This window comes from Chiloscyllium punctatum, chromosome 6 (genome assembly GCF_047496795.1).
Source record: "Chiloscyllium punctatum isolate Juve2018m chromosome 6, sChiPun1.3, whole genome shotgun sequence".
Classification (NCBI taxonomy): domain Eukaryota; kingdom Metazoa; phylum Chordata; class Chondrichthyes; order Orectolobiformes; family Hemiscylliidae; genus Chiloscyllium; species Chiloscyllium punctatum.
The window spans coordinates 38993795-39011499 of NC_092744.1; the positions used below are offsets into that span (position 1 = coordinate 38993795).

At 38.7% G+C, this 17705-nt stretch overlaps 1 protein-coding gene across 3 annotated transcripts in view; it reads right to left on the minus strand.

The window, feature by feature from the left end:
• Positions 1 to 17705, minus strand: part of LOC140478893 (chloride channel protein 2-like) — a 609305-nt gene that overhangs the window by 47623 nt on the left and 543977 nt on the right. For 2 of the 3 annotated variants that reach the window (XM_072572491.1, XM_072572493.1), the window contains 2 exons: positions 13847 to 13917; positions 12143 to 12196 (listed from right to left, as the gene is read on the minus strand). In XM_072572491.1, coding sequence (XP_072428592.1) covers positions 12143 to 12196; positions 13847 to 13917 — 125 coding nt within the window. The remainder of the gene's footprint in view (positions 1 to 12142; positions 12197 to 13846; positions 13918 to 17705) is intronic. The other variant, XM_072572492.1, reaches the window with a different exon arrangement.

Sequence of the window (17705 nt, forward strand, 5' to 3'; positions counted from 1 at the left end):
TGTTATGATACAAGAGTGGTTGTAAAATTAGGTTTTGGGGAATGCTAGTGTTGGGCAGGGCAAGTTGTGGTGATGAGGAGTTTCTCATTCTTTACCTTGCGAGACTTAGCTTAGTAAAACACCAGAGTATTTCTGTTGACAGCAAAGAACTATATGGCACATTTTGAACCCCATATTGAGAAATTATTTATGGCTGTTTGGATTGTTTTGATTCCACTCAGTTAGAAATTGAAATTCAAGAAACGTAGCTAATTAAAATATAATGGTTCTACAATGATACATGTAGAAGAAGGAAATCAGCACTTGGAGAGATCTGGGATGACCTGTTATATAGCCAATCTGTGACATACAAAGTGTACACATAGAGTTTTGATCTCAAAGAAGAGACTACCAAGTAGCAGTTAGGACAGATCTAGTGGCATTATCGCTGGACCTATTAATCCGGAGACCCAGGTAATGTTCTGGGGACCTGAGTTCAAATCCTACTACAACAGATGGTGGAATTTGAATTCAATAAAAATCTGGAATGAGGATGGATGAAGCCATTTATACATGGACTTCTGGAGAAAACATGCATTTTGACATCAATAGTTACGCCTTGATCTCAGGTATTTATGTGGAAGTCAGTTGTCTAATTTTGTACCTGTAAACGTTAATTAGCTATAAGGTATATTTTGTTTATAAGTTGTTTGAAATGGTGTCAGTCATGTTAGGATGATCATGTGTGTTTTTTTCTTTGTCCTGCATGGACAAAGAAAACTGAGAGTTAATCCATTCACCTTACCTGAGTGGTACTAAGCCCGAGTTTCCTCTGTCACTGTGCTCAAGCAGGATGAAACAATGTCAAATAATAATAACTAAATAACAGGTCCTTTCAACCACATATTTCATCTGATCACATGAGCTGCACATTAAGAGCTGAATATCCCATAAAAGTTTCACGTCAATTATATTATAGTAGATGCTTCAGTGTTTGATGTGACAGGAGTTGGTTTGATTTCTAGCACTTCAAATAAAAAAAAAGGTTTGCAACAATGACAACAGAAATTGCTGGAAAAGCTCAGAAGGTCTGGCAGCATCTGTGGAGAAAAATCAAGAACTGATTTTTAAAAAAATAGTTTGGCCGCTTAGAATTCATTTCTGAATGCTTAGTTCATTAATGATACGGCTACGCTTAGCACTGTACAACTGTACACTCCCACAACTACACACATCACGTGTTACAATCTGTATGATGGTAGAAAAACAATGAGGACGATGCTCACAAATATCCTCATGCTCAAATGATGGGCAGTACCAACCATTCCTCCATCCGTGCTAATATATTACCCTCCAAATCTATGAGCTTTTAATTATTAAAATGTGTAGGCATCTTACCAAATGTCTTCTTGAAATCCCATACCTACTGGGTCCCCTTTATCTACCCTGCTAATTACATCCTTAAAAACATTGTAACAAATTTGTTAAACATAAGTTTTCTTTTATGAAGTTATTCTGACTTTGTCTGATCATACAATTAATTTCTAAGTGTAGCGTTAAGATTTTCTTCTTAATAGATTTCAGCATGCCCCCAAAGACTGGTGTCAAGTAACTGGACTGTTGTCCCCAGTTTTCTCTCTTGCATTCTTTCTTAAATAGTGATGTGACATTTGCTCACAATCAATATGCTGTGACCATCCTACAATCTTGGAAAATTTTAACTAGTTGCATCCATTATTTCTGCAACTACCTGTTAGAACCACAGGAAGCAGGATTCCCCAGAAGAACTTGTTGGCTCATATCTCTTAGATTTCTCTAATTTTTTTTCCCGATCATGGTTAATTATTTTTAATTTTGTCTGTTCCTGGTGACTAATTTGCGTCTTCTTCTAGTGAAGGCAGTCAAAAAATATTTATTCAATGCTTCTGCTGTTTCCTCCTTTCCCACACAAAGCCTCAGTCTTTGAAGGGATCAATGCTTTCTATACAGTGCTTATAAACCATCCTACAATCTGTTTTTACATTCCTATCATGTTCTTAAAAAGGCTTGGTATCAAATTGTCATTCTGTTGTTTCCTAAGTACCTCCCAATCCTCAAGCTTTCTCTCATTCTTTGTAACATTACAAACCTTCTCATTTATTCTAATACCATTGTTAATTTCTCCACTAGCCACAGATGGATCTTTTTCATGAACTTTTAAAAAAATGGAACATATTTTTGCCGAAAGTCTTGAATCAGTTCTTTAAATGCCTCTTACTGTTTATTTATCACCATACCTTTTTATCTATTTACCCAGAAGAAATCTTTGTAATCTTAGTTTAACTTTAAGACATTTTTTTAGACTTGAGTACCTCCCTCTTAAACTTAAATAACTGGGGTATGATCACTTGTTCCCCAAGATGATTTTTTAATGAGGTTATTAATGAACCCTGTCTCATTGTATAATATTCATTCTAGAGTAGCTTCATCCCTAGTTGATTCTGTAATGTATTGTTCTAGAAATGGTCAAGAAAGCGTTCTACAAACTTATCTTCCAGATAACCATTGCCAGTTTAAGTCACCCAATTTATGAATGATTAATGTTCCTCACAATTCTTAATTTCTTGCTTAAATCTCTGTCCAGTAGTAGTTTTATCACCAAGGGGCCGATAAACTAATTCCGCTTCATTTGGAGATTTCTCCCAAAGGAAGTTCTTGGCGAATACTTTTTGGACCATGGCCAAGTGGGTTAAGTAACAATGCACGCTCCACATCTGTTTCAACTGGAATGTGGATTGTATCCTGTGCTCTTGGCATTAATCTGATTCACATGGTAACTGTGTAACTAACTGAGATAACTGGTTCCCCATAAGCTGCTCTCACCAGTGTTTTCTGAGGTTTTCATTCCAAATTTCTCCCAATACTGACTCAATTTCCTGACTTTTAGAGCAAGGATTATACAGCATGGGTTTTAATGGTTTGGCATGAGAAGTTAAATTGCACCCCAAACATTACAAAATGATTCACCAGGACACAAATCTCAGTGCAATTTAAGTAGAACTCATCCCAACAGAACAGCTAACACTTGTTCATGAATCAAAACCCCTTCTTCCCATACCACTGTTTGAACCCAGTTCCTCAAACTTCCTTTAAAGTACCTCACTCTTAGTTCTACCTATGTCACTGGTGCCTTCATGGACCACTACAACTGGATCTTCTCTCTTCCCCCTTAGTTCTCCTCCAGTGATTACAAGATATTCCAAAACTTTGGCACCAGGCATTTAACACTGCCTTCATAACTCTTGTTATGTTCGCAGGGAATAGTTTCCATTCTGCTGACCATCGTATCCCTAACCAAAATCACATTTTCTTTTACATCCCCCATATGAATGGTGTCCAGCACCATGATGTTCTGGTCAGTTTGCACATCTACCTTGATCTCATCCAAATAGGTTGCAGATCCTGCATATAATGGGCTGAGGCTCTTCCATCATCACATCCTGGATCCTGACACATGGCTGATACACAGTCAAGCCTTCCTGTCTCTCAGGTAGGACACCCTAAAAGTTGTCACTGCTTGTTAGCACAAAACGTCCAGACAACTCTTTCCCCCTCCTGATGTTGTGCAGTATTTATAATTTCAACCCTAATTCGAGGAGGAGAGTAGCTCAGTGGTTAGCATTGCTGCCTCACAGAGCCAGGAACTTGAGTTCAATTCCAGCCTTAGGTGACTATGTGGAGTTTGCATGTTCTCATGTCTGCATAGGTTTCTGCTGGTGCACTGGTTTCCTCACACAGTCCAAGGGTATGCTGGTTTGTGGATTGGCCATGGTAAGTGTGTGGTTACATCAATAGGGTGGGATGCTCTTTAGAAGGTTGGTGTAAATATATTGGGCCAGATGACCTCTATCTACACCATAGGGATTCTAACTCTGAGCTGCAGAAACCAGGGTCAAAATAACATTGCTTCCGAGAGCTCATCTTGAGGCCTACGTTTTCATTTTCAAGGTTTCTTTTTCCTTCTCATTAATGCACTCATTACATGTGATAACATAGTAACCAAACCTTGTGTATGTGTGGTAGTATGGGGTAGTTAGACTCTCACAGAAGCAGAATTAATCTATATTCTCAAACATTATTACCACTCCATTAAACATAAAGGCACCATGTACAAGGAAAGCATGAACTAATGAGAAACAATAGTATTTAAATTGGCACAAGACAATAGAAATGTTAGCAACAGAAGTTTTTTTTAACAAATTAACTGACAGATTTCAATAAACAAACAGCAAATATCCTATTCACATCTTCCACAGACGAGTGAGATCACAGATTTCATTCACACGTATACAAAGCTGAAAGAGTTTAAACAAGCAGGTTCTGAATGTAAACACCAAAACTTAAACTAACCTGCACTGCCCTCTGACATTTTGTTGATTTTGAAGCTCCAAGTTCCACCTTTGGAGACCTTCTCCTGCTCCTGACAAGTTCTCTACTGCACTTGACATGTTCTCACTGACTTTCAAAACACTTGTGCTCCTCTCCCCTGATGTGCTCATGGCCCTCTCCCCTGACCCACCTCCACCCTTCCCTCCTGACCCGCTCTCTAGCTCCTGATTGTATCTGTGCACACTACAGGCATTTTGGAACTCTCAGGTCATGCCAAAGGTTAGATACTGATGAGCTCAATTCTTCAGAGCAAATTTTTAAATTAATTTCCTCCAGCAGCATGACTCAGTTTGGATCTTAATTTTGAGAGCTTATCATAAACACCATTGCAATTAAACTGACTCGGCGAAGCTTTCAAATTAGGCGATAAAACAAAATGGATGAGATTGAATTGGTCACCTGTTATATAACTGTAAGCCATTTATAAAGCACTCTTTACATTTAATCAGTTATCACAATATACTGCAGAATGTAATGATAACATCAACTTTTAGGTTAACCAAACTTTAATATATACTATTACATAATCTACTTCTGATTAGCTATTTTTCCTTAGAAGTACCTTGCTGAATGGGAATTTTAGCCTAGGTGTCTGCATAAATCTACTCTTCTTCACTTCCAATTTGTAACTGCCTTTCAACTGATGCCAGGGAGAAATACCATATTGTCAACCATTTTCAAGAAGTAGAGAAAGACTGCTTTAAGACATGAATATTCTCTGTGCTTAAAGCTAACTCTGGAGACACTGATTACAACTGTCTTTAACTATGCCTTTAGAGTGTTATGCTTCAGGACTACTCCTATCAATCAGGAGGAATAAAAATCACTATTTTAAGGAGGCCTGTACTGTTTCAGTACAAGAGGATGGACAGCCTCATTAAAACAGCACTAGGATCAGAGAATTATATAGCACAGAAGAGGCTATTTGGCCCATTGAATCTGCACTAACAAAACCTACTCTAAGCCAATACTGGGCCCACTTACCAGTACTGGGCTATAGCCTTTAATCTTATGACATTTCAAGTGTGCATCCAAGTATTTTTTTAAAAAGTAGTGAGATTTCATGCCTCAGCTACTCTCCCAGACAGTGCATCCCAGATGACCACTTTCTAAGAGAAAACATCTTTCCTCAAATCCCTTCTGAAATAGTGCCATCTTGCTATCGATCCCTCAACCAAGGGGAAGAGATGCTTTTTGTACTCTCAGTCTTAATACTCCAGTCAGGTCCCCTCTCAGCCTCTACTGAGAAAACAACCTGAGCTCATCCAGTGTCTCTTCATAGCTAAGCTGTTCCAACCAAGGCAACATCCTGGTGAATCTCCTCTGCTCGCTCCTCCAGTGAGGTCATGTCCTTTTATAGTGCAGTGATTAGATTAGATTAGATTCCCTACAGTGTGGAAACAGGCCCTTTGGCCCAACAAGTCCACACTGACACTCCGAAGAATAACCCACCCAAACCTATTTCCCTCTGACTAATGCACCAAACACTATGGGCAATTTAGCATGGCCAATTCACCTGGCCTGCACATCTTTTGGATTGTGGGAGGAAACCAGAGCACCCGGAGGAAACCCACACAGACATGGGGAGAATGTGCAAACTCCACACACACAGTCACCCAAGGCTGGAATCGAACCTGGGTCCCTGGTGCTGTGAGGCAGCAGTGCTAACCACTGAGCCACGTGCCACCCGGTGACCAGAACTGCATACAGTACTCCAGCTGCAGCCTAACCAAAGTTTTGTACAGCTCCATCATAACCTCCTTATAATGTAAGCTATGACTGATAAAGGGAAGTGTCTCAAATGCCTTAACTACCCTAATAAACCTGTCCTGCTGCCTTCACAGATTTAAGGACAGGCACCCCAAGATCCCCTGTTCCTCTGAGCTTCATAGTGTCCTGCTATTCATTGTGTACTCCCTTGTCTTGTTACTTATTCCAAAATGTATTACTTCACAGTTATCAGGGTTAAAGTCCATCTGCCAATGATCTGCCCATTTGACTGATCCCTATAATCTAAGGCCTCACTGTCAGCCACCTGGCCAATCTTTATATTATCTTCAAAGTTACTTGTCATCACTGACATGTGCTTCAATATCGTTTATATACACCACAAACAAAAACAGACCGAGCACTGATCTCTGTAGTATGCCATTGGACACTGGCCTCCGATCACATATAACATATGCTCATCAGGTTCCAGTAAAGTCATTTTTAAACTCCTGACATCTTGTGAAGTTCTCATTGTTTTACAAAATTGCCATCAGTGCCTGATTAACACTGGTTCAATTTGACAATTAGAATCATTGAATCCCTACAGTGTGGAAGCAGATCATTCAGCGCATCGAGTGTGTAGACCCTCCAAAGGGCATCCACCCTATCCCTGTAACCTTGCATTTCCCGTAACTAACCTACCTAGTCTGCACATCCCAGGACACTAAAGGCAATTTAACATGGTCAATGCACCTAACCTACACATCTTTAGACTCTGGGAGGAAACCGCTACCCCGGTGGAAACCCACACAGACACGGGGAGAATGTGCAAACTCCACACAGACAGTCACCCGAGGCTGGAATCAAACCCAAGTTCCTGGCACTGAGAGGCAGCAGTGCTAACCACTGTGCCACATCTAAATTTGAAACATTTATTACATTTTTTTTACAAATAAGAAACAAGATATTGTCACTATGGGCCTAGAATTTAGTCAGACCGTTTCAGTTTTTAAGACATTTAAACTATTGTGTTCGAGTCCAAAATAGTGAATCCACATGCACACTAATCCTACCACACTGGATTGGACTGCACAGCTGGCATCCTGACCATCCAACAGAAATTCAAAAAACTCATTCTAATCTTGAATTGAGATTTATCAAAGTTGAACACAGGACTTTCATGAAATTGGTTTCCCCTAACGGCTAACTTGTCATGTGATGTGTTGTTGGGTGAGTCCAATATTCAGAGCTCTCTTGGGAATACTTTTACAGGACTCAATTGTTCCACTGTTGCTCAGTTAGTTGCAGCATTGTACAGCAGGGAGCATTGTTGAGCTCCCTACAATGTTCCATGTATGAGTTCTGGGTTTCTGGGAACAATATATTATTGGAGCTGAACTATTTCAGAACTAGCTTATTCCAGTCACTGAGTGGTCCAATAAGTCTGCCTTTGGGGTTGATGGATGAGGCAACAGAGAAGACAAGAGTCGAGTGAAGCAGCTGACAGAAGGGTAGCTTTACGCAAACCTCCAGAGAGCACTTCTCATTCCTCAGTTTTGAAATATAATTCATGAGATACCTGACACAATAAGATTGTCAGAAAAGGGCAGAATAGTATTGCATTTAGTTGTCAAAGTCATCACGGCCTTTAATTTTTACATAACAGGGTCATTCCAAGCTGTAAACTAACATATAAAATAGAAGCAGACGTAAACCAATTGCAACTGGTGATATGAGGGGGTACACTGCAGTTTGCTACATTTAACTGTATCACAAGGGGACCAAGGCTTGATATATCAGGTAGAATACAATCATCACATTCCCCATGGAAGAAATGTAAAACAGAATGAGACAGGGCTCGGCTTTATCTGAACCACAGGCTTTCCCTGGGCCCAAGGTTCTGAAAGTTTGCACTGATACTGTTCCCTCGCACTCTTGTACCAGTCTGAATTCTAGATCAACGGAAAGGGATACCACTCCTGCAGGTACAGCACATTTGCAGCCACAGGCTAACATTTAGTATAGATGATGTAAGCCAGGGAACTATAGACCGGTGAGCCTGACCTCGGTGGTGGGCAAGTTGTTGGAGGGAATCCTGAGGGACAGGATGTACATGTATTTGGAAAGGCAGGGAATGATTTGGGATAGTCAACATGGCTTTGTGCGTGGGAAATCATGTCTCACAAACTTGATTGAGTTTTTTGAAGAAGTAACAAAGAAGATTGATGAGGGCAGAGCAGTAGATGTGATTTATATGGACTTCAGTAAGGCCTTCAACAAGGTTCCCCATGGGAGACTGATTAGCAAAGTTAGATTTCATGGAATACAGGGAGAACTATCCATTTGAATACAGAGCTGGCTGAAAGGTAGAAGACAGAGGATGGTGGTAGCGGGTTGTTTTTCGGACTGGGGGCCTGTGACCCGTGGAGTCAAGGATCGGTGCTGGGCCCTCTACTTTTTGTCATTTACATAAATGATTTGGATGCGAGCATAAGAGGTACAGTTAATAAGTTTGCAGATGACATCAAAATTGGAGGTGTAGTGGACAGCGAAGAGGGTTACCTCAGATTACCACAGGGTCTGGACCAGATGGGCCAATGGGCTGAGAAGTGGCAGATGGAGGTTAATTCAGATAAATGCAAGGTGCTGCATTTTGGGAAAGCAAATCTTAGCAGGACTTATACACTTAATGGTAAGGTCCTAGGGAGTGTTGCTGAACAAAGAGACCTTGGAGTGCAGGCTCATAGCTCCTTGAAAGTGGAGTCGCAGATAGATAGGATAGTGAAGAAGGTGTTTGGTATGCTTTCCTTTATTGGTCAGAGAATTGAGTACAGGAGTTGGAAGGTCATGATGCGGCTGTACAGGACATTGGTTAAGCCATTGTTGGAATATTGCGTGCAATTCTGGTCTCCTTCCTATTGGAAAGATGTTGTGAAACTTGAAAGGGTTCAGATAAGATTTACAAGGATGTTGCCAGGATCGGAGGATCTGAGCTACAGGGAGAGGCTGAACAGGCTGGGGCTGTTTTCCCTGGAGCGTCGGAGGCTGAGGGGTGACCTTATAGAGGTTTACAAAATTATGAGGGGCGTGGATAGGATAAATAGGCAAAATCTTTTCCCTGGGTCGGGGAGTCCAGAACTAGAGGGCATAGGTTTAGGGTGAGAGGGGAAAGATATAAAAGAAACCTAAGGGGCAATCTTTTCACGCAGAGGGTGGTATGTGTATAGAATGAGCTGCCAGAGGATGTGGTGGAGGCTGGTACAATTGCAACATTTAAAAGGCATTTGGATGGGTATATGAATAGGAAGGGTTTGGAGGGATATGGTCTGGGTGCTGGCAGGTGGGACGAGATTGGGTTGGGATATCTGGTCGGCATGGACGGGTTGGACCGAAGGGTCTGTTTCCATGCTGTACATCTCTATGACTCTATGTTGCCTTGGTGTTCCTTGTCCCTGATCCAGATCAGAAAGTGGTTAAAATTCAAAGTATAAATTCAACAGAAAGCAACAAGTTCCAGCTCCCTATCACATTGTTTGAAACTAAAACCTGGACTTGATTGATATTCAGACTGTCCCAGTGTTTAGTAGGGTTGTTATCAGGAGTATTGGGCAACAGTAGGACATTCTATCATGAATGGAGAAATGGAGCGTTCTGTAGTAAAATGACAAACCTCATCCTCCTGAAGCAAACTTTGTGGTCAAAGATCAACATTGCAAATTGCCTCTGACAAATCTATAGTCCAGGCAATTCTGTTTTTGCGCTCCAGTATGAAAGCACTAGTCATTGAGAACTGAACACATTACAAGAATAAAATAGCATTGTCAATAGCTCAACAATTTATAATTATAAAGTAAATTTAATGCAGTTGAAATATGATCTGACATTACCGTATAAGTGGATATTAGATTAGATGACCAAAAACTTGGTTTTAAGGAGTGTTTTAAAAGAAAGAGAAGAGGTAGAAAGGGAAGTGGTATAGTGGGCAAATGATTTCAATTATAATTCCGAATGCTCACTTCAGAAGCAGGGAAGGGCAGATATCTGAGGGGGTCATGAAGCTGATGGAAGTAACAGAGACAGGGAATGGTGAGGACGTGGAGGGATACTAAAATATGGATGAAGATTTTAAAAGTGACTCAGCGTGACTAGGATTGACGAATACAGGTCAGCAAATACAGGGTGATAGGTGAACTGGATTTGGAACAAGTCAAGACATGCGTGGCGGTGTTTAGATTGACCTCAAGACCGCAGAAGGTAGAAAGTCATATGCCAAAGGGTCCATTGAATTAGTTACGGCTAGTGGTAACAAAAACTTTACCAACAGATCACCCAAGACAGGATGAAGTTGCGTGATGTTAAGAAAGTAGAAACTGTAACCTTAGGGAAGGTGCAACATGTGGTCCAAAACTCACCTTGGGGTCAATTACAGTCTCAGTATTGTGAACAGACTGCTTTAACTGACTGCTGTCAGGGAAAGGACTGGAGTACATAGCAAGGAAGCAGGGATTGGTGTGAGTATTAAAAACAATGGTTTCAGTTTTTTCCAATATCAATTGCAGGAAGTTTGTGATCACCCAGTATTATATTCAGATAAACATTTTACAACTTTATCTGACAGTGGAAGAGTCAAAAAAGTGAAGGTGAGGTAAAGCTGGGTGTAGTCATATCCTGCAAAACTAACTACTTCCAAATTAAGGCTTCAAATGGCTGATTTTGGATGAGAAGTAGGATCCTGGGAGAGATCCTTGTGGATACCAGCGTCAATAGTGATAGAAGTGAAAGAAGTCATTACAATATGTATCGAACAGGAATTCAGAAATTTCACATGGTTTGTTCCATCAAATGTATCAAAGCCAAATTGAATCAAAACAGGTTAGTCATTATGTGAATCTATGATTTAAAAACAATCAAGTACAGCAAGGTCAGATCAAAATAATTGACACATCAGCCATAGTCAAAACTGATCTATTTTTAGAATCAGCTGCATTTGTTCATTAATTGGTTGTTTTGGTTATTTTAAATGGAATCATCAGCTTTTCAACAGTCAGCACTAATGATGAGAGCAACCATTTCCAGTGCTGATGCTGCCACAGCTTGAAGTCAGCCATGGATAATTTTTTTTGAAGGTCTTACAGTGCTGAATAGCATCTCTTCGCTTGACATAGTGCTGTTGCAGCACTGTAGAAAATGTCTCTAAGTATGAAAATGATTTTCATGTGTGTAAGTATTTATTGAAATTGTTATCCCTTGAGCTCTAAAGAGAATCTTTTTGTGATAGATACAAATTTCTATCCAATTATGTGCCCTTCCACAGTTATTGAAATGTGTAATGTACCATTACACCTGGGGCTGATGTAGATCGCAATTTGACAATCTACTTCAACTGCGCAACAATGGTGTATAACGATTGTTGCATTTGGGGATTGAGAGCAACTGGCATTCTCAGATATTGGAAGAGTGTTTTCAGTATTTGTAGCTTTCTTAAATTTAGGAAAGTGTGACATTTTCTTTTTAAATACCAGATTTTGTTTTTACATACGCAGACAATCTTTTTACAAAAGATCAGACAAGTACAGTACATACAAGTAGACCATATGTCCATAGAACTTGGCAAAACTGATTTGATTATCTAAGCAGAACAGAATTTACATGGCTCTTCGTTTTAACCAATCTTGAATAATCTATTAGGCCACTTTGATTGAAAGTAAATTCATTCTGAAAATGAGAAGTTGCTGAAGGATTATTGTCATAAAACTATTTATGGATGAAATAGGTTCTGTATTGTCTCCTGTTAATTCCAATTTGGATCCTCATAACTGAAAACACATATCCAGAGAAGGCCACTGACATTGCTCCCTAAGTGCAGAGCTCTGTCTCTTTATCTTCCTTTTGAGCTCAAAGGATGACATTTAAATGATTTTGTACAAAGCTCTGAGTGAAGTAAGAAATCTGGATTAATTTTATTTGGACAATGCGGTTATATATTGATGATAATGGTTTGACCGCATGTCATTTCCTCACTTACCACTATAGATATTCGTACACGTTTCGACTTTCTGAACTCTGACAATGCCTGATTCTTTGATAGAAACATAGGATAATGTAGGTTATACATCTTATTTGTCATCATCTAGGCAGAAGCCCTACATCTGCTTCGAAGTTGATAAATATTGGTCAGTCAAAGATGCTTTCTTTTTTAACAGTTGAATTTTCCAAAGGTCTATTTCCCCTTAACCCTTTTCAGAGTGTCCCCCCAAAAGGCTGTATTTTCCTGAACTTCTCACGCCACTGAAAGTTAAGTCAGAATAAGACAGCACGTCACAACAGGGTCTTTTAGCCTTTCTGCCACAATTTATGTAAGATGACAGATATAGTACAAATATAGCAACACAGAACATATATTATATAATATAAACACAGCACATTGCATGAGAAGGAGTGAGGTTAGTTTTTAACTTGTCATTCAATAACTGCAGTCACAGAATAGAAAGCAGCATGAATTTATCAAGGCAGTACATTAATTCACAGTATTTTCAGCACTTCCTAAATTTTCAAATCAGGGGAAAATTTAAAGCAAAATGAAATGAATTCACATCTATTCATTAGAAATTTGTTAACCTATGATCTTAACAAGTCAACATTTTTGTAATAGCCTCCCTACTCTGGTAACTTGTATTGTTTGAAATTTAGATAATTAAAATCGGTGACTGCTTAATTCCAAAATAGAGTAATTAGAACAGAAATTGGTTCTCTTTTGTGTCTGTATTTTGAGCACAGACTAATTATTATCCTTTTCTCATATTGAAGAGGCACTACTGGTTTTACAAAACTAATATGACCAAGAAAGAGATAGAATTAAACCCATGTGGATGTATCTTTTCCATCTCCTATCGAATAAATTACATCATTAATTTTCAGTGTGATGAAGAGATCATTCCCAAAAGCTTCACAAGATATTACACAATACTCTGCAACTATCTGACTTAGCTTTCATTACTAGCAACATGACTAATTAACTCTCCACCAATTAAAGCACCATGGATCGTTGACATGGCAGATAAACTAGCTTATCTTAAATGTTAAATATTTTAAATATATATTTAATAAATAGTTAGGAGAGATTATATATGCTATAATGCATTAATTATCCACAAAGCAGTTCATAACTCCAGTGTACCAAAGAGAAACTAACTACTGGTTAAATGTTCTTGTCATCCTACTTTTCATTTGATATTTATTATGTACAGAGATGTACTGGAGAAGGTGCAGTAACATTTTGCTGCAGTTCTGTTGAAAATTAATTAAGCAAATGTAATTGTTTGCTTGAGTTACATCAATGTTAATCTATAAACTGCAATTAACATTTATTATATTTGAGCATAGATTCAAATTATCAAACAAGCTAGAGGACTTGACCATGAACTGGAAAAGTTGATAGCAAGAATCTCTTCATGCATTACCAAATCCTGTTAAATAGGAGGGAACACACTCACAAAACTTCTGGCAAAGCTTACTTCAAGAAATAAGGCAAAAGGATTTGCTTAAAGCTCATTTTATCCTGGAAACTGTTTTCTTTGCTGGAGGGAAAAATACAATCCTTTCCAAAAAAGGTTGACAGATGAAGCCTATTCTTTCATGCCTGCAGAGACGTATATGTGCTTTGAATAGTTAGCACAACTAGCAGAATTTAATATGGAGCAGAGATGATGATGATGATGGAGACACCTACCTCTCCTGGTTCATCTGTTGGGTTTACACAGAACAGGCTTTTCAGTGCAATTCCTGTTTGATCTAGAGGACCTGAAGAAAATAAATTCACATTTATTAAAAATTCCATTATGACAATTGAAATGAATGACCGCATTTTTGAAACCTGCATCTGTCTATATTAGCATGGGAAGCCAGCAAGTAAATCAATTCCTCCATTTTAAATGGTTCACTCATTTCCTCCAACCCACACGCTTAACAATAAATTAATTCATGCAGGGTAAGTATATTCATGTATTGTTAGTCTATACAACGGCAACAGAGTATCATTATTAGATTAAAGGTTATGTTGAAACAAAACAGGAAATGTGATTATTTTGTATTTTACAGTTGAACCATCAGATTTTAATGACCTCTGCGGTAGTATTGCTTAACACTGCTATAGATAGCTTTAGTTTACAATTAAGGTCGATGAACTGAACTCAGCAGAATTAAAACTGAGTGTTCGTGCTCTTAAACAATGTCTAAAAGTAGCTACCTCAGAAAGCTACAATGATGGATGGTAACCATAAGCAACTTAAACAGAGCCATTTCCTACAGAATGATTAAAGGTGTGAATCAGTGCTCTCAGCAGCATCTCCTACACTGATTTGATAACTCATTCAGACATTTAATTATTCCTTTTCAAGGTGAATCTCTGCCTGGGAAGTCCAAGATGTTTATATGACAAAATATTGTACTAATTTCACAAAAGGAACCTTTTAAAACCATTGTGCAAATAAATTTTACACAATAAATCATTTTGGCACTTCCAAAATAATGTTTAATGTTCACCTTTAAATGCAAACTTTGTTTGAGATGTCTACCTCCAAATCAGAAAATTTAACTTGTGGGGAAAAGGGCAAATGATGTTGCAAAAACATAACATGAACATTTCTAAATGTAATTTTAGTTGAGGGAGGTATTGATTTGATGACATACATTGGATGGCTTTGAGCAAAGCTAACATATACTGGTAGAGTATTTTGCAAATATTTTCATGAGACAACAGTATGCTGCAAATGTAACAAAAAACAAGGAAGCAGTAGCATTCTTGGATGGGATAGAAATAGATAAAGAGGAAGTAGTTGGTTGTCTTCAGAGAGTAGAGACGTCATCTCTACTGGGTTGCATCCGACATTACTAAGAGAAGCAAAAATGATGTTGTAGACCTTCTGAATATAATTTGACAAACGTCATTGGAAAATGGGTTTTACTAGTGGATTGCAAATGTTTAGCTCAGCAACTAAGGGTCACTTTGCCTAACATTAGTGTTTGGGACAATTTTACAAATATCCCCATAATCCCTCATATGTTTCATGCCAAATTATTCCCTATAAAATCTCACTCAGCATGCATCATGGATAGACCTCCAGACCTCAAATGATACAGACCACTTGGAGCTGTCAATCAAACTGCGAAATGGCGAGGACACAACTGTACTAACAAATGGATAGATAAATGTGAGGTGTTGCATTTTGGTAAGACAACCCAGGGCAGGACTCACACAGTTATGGTAGAGCTTTGGGGAGTGTACAAAGAGAACTACGGGTAGAGGTGCATAGTTCCTTGAAAGTTGAGTTGCAGGTATACTGGGTAGTGATGGCAACATTTGTTGTGCCTTTATTGGTCAGTGCATTGCGTATAGGAGTTGGGAGGTCATATTGCAGCTGCACAGGACATTGGTGATGCCACTTTTAGAATAGGAAGGATGTTGTTAAACTTGAAAAAAGTTCAGAAAAAATTTACAAGGATGTTGTTGGGATTGGGGGTTGTGAACTACAGGGAGAAGCTAAATAAGGTGATTTAAGGTGAGTGGGAAAGATTTAAAAGGCTCCTGAGGAGCGACTTTTTCACACAGAGGGTGGTACATGTATGGAATGAGCTGCCAGTTTGGAAGTGGTGGAGGTGTGTACAATTACAACATTTAAAGGCACCTGGATAGGTATATGAATAGGAAGGGATATGGGCCATATGCTGACAAATGGGAGTAGGTCAGGTTAGGATATCTGGTCGGCGTGGAGTAGTTGGACTGAATGGTTTGTTTCTATGCTGCATAACTCTTTGATTCTATGATGGACAAAATGATGATCTGCCTTGCTATATTATTTGATGATTCCATTTCAGATAGAAAAAGGTCAAAAAATGACAAGTGATATGATTCAAATTAAAAAACAGATTAACAGTAATCTTTTAAATAATAATTGTTTCATTTTGTTTTCCGAAACTTTCTATGTCCCTCAAAGCTTAAGGGTCCCAATTCAAGCTGCATTCCTGGTCATCCAGAACCCAGAGTTGAGACCGAATGAATGTAACTCATCAGATTCCCTTCAGTGTTGACATCTCTTCTTGCTCCCACTAAAAGCACAGATATTCAAAAGGAACCATTAAATGTAACTCTGGATATCAAACTATCTGATTTCAGTTGTCTCCCTTGTGTATTTTTGACAGAGCATATTGCTTTGCCTGCATCCTTTGACCCAGAAAGAGAAACCCCAACAATCCTCGTCAAGTCATTCCAAGAAAGAAATGCTTTCCTTGTTAAAATGTCAATGCATGGATCCAACACATGCGGAAAACAGAGCAAACTACATTTCTCTCACCAACCACCCCACAGTCCGCACACACACAGGTGTCCTGGATGATAAGGTATCGAAAAAGTATTGGTAAAGTACAAACTCTGGACTGAATAATCTCGCTAGTTTAGGTCTTCAAACATAAGTGAAAGAAATGAACTTAACTTCATTAACCTTTCCACAGATGTTGCATGACTCTTGGACTGGAGTGGCCTAGAATTTGATAACAGCAATTTAAATTTCTGCTAGGGCTGACTGGTTTTCCAATAGTAATGCTGCTGGATTAGATGAAGGTCAAGGCAAAGAATCATCCTTGCTCTATACTATCACAGAGAATGTATAAGAATCAGCATGTCCAACTGTGAATGGCACATTGGAAAATTTGCCCTGCAGTACTTCCTTACTTTGCAGCATCTGAGATAACCACATTATTGTGGAGCTTGTTTGAAAGCCACTGAATAAAGGAAAATTAAAATCTTACACTGCAAAGCAAATAACATCTTCATCCTTTATCTGTCGTTCCTTCTTAACAGCACAAAAACAAGAAAAGGAGATCTTTCCTTTTTCCTTTCTCTACTAAGATGTTATTGTAACAGAAAAGTAGCTTTGTACTTTTCTACAACAGTATAATAATTGTAACAACTAAAAATAACAACAGTACATTCTATCCTTGCTGCTCTAACAGACTTGTAACTTTAAGCATTTACATACAGTAATCTAACAATAAAGGGGGTTGGTTTGTTCAGTTGGCTGGATAGCAGGTTTGCAATTCAGAGTGACACAAACAGCATGGGCTCAATTCCTGCACCAGCTAAGGTCACCATGAAGATCCTGCCTCTGACCTCACCCTATGCCTGAAGTGTGGTGATCCTGAGTTAAATTCACCAACAGTTGCCACTCCCTAATGAGAGAGAGTGCAACCCCATTGTCCTCTGGGACTATGGCAATGGTATTTATTTCATTTGACAATATAATAATTTTAGAACTAGCTAGAGAAATCATTAAAATTTGGCTCTTATCTCAAACCCTTACTGATTTTATTTCAAACATCCAGTATCTGCAATATTTTAGTTTTATTTTATTGTTAAATAGAGAATATTGGTTTAAATCTTAGTAGGTTTCTTTATCATTCACTCTTACCTTTCAATGAATGCTAAAACCAATTTAACAAAAAATTTGTACAGACATAAACACAGAAAATGCTGGAAATATTCAGCAAGTCTGGGAGCTTCGATGAAGAGAGGAAGACAGTTAATGCTTCAATTC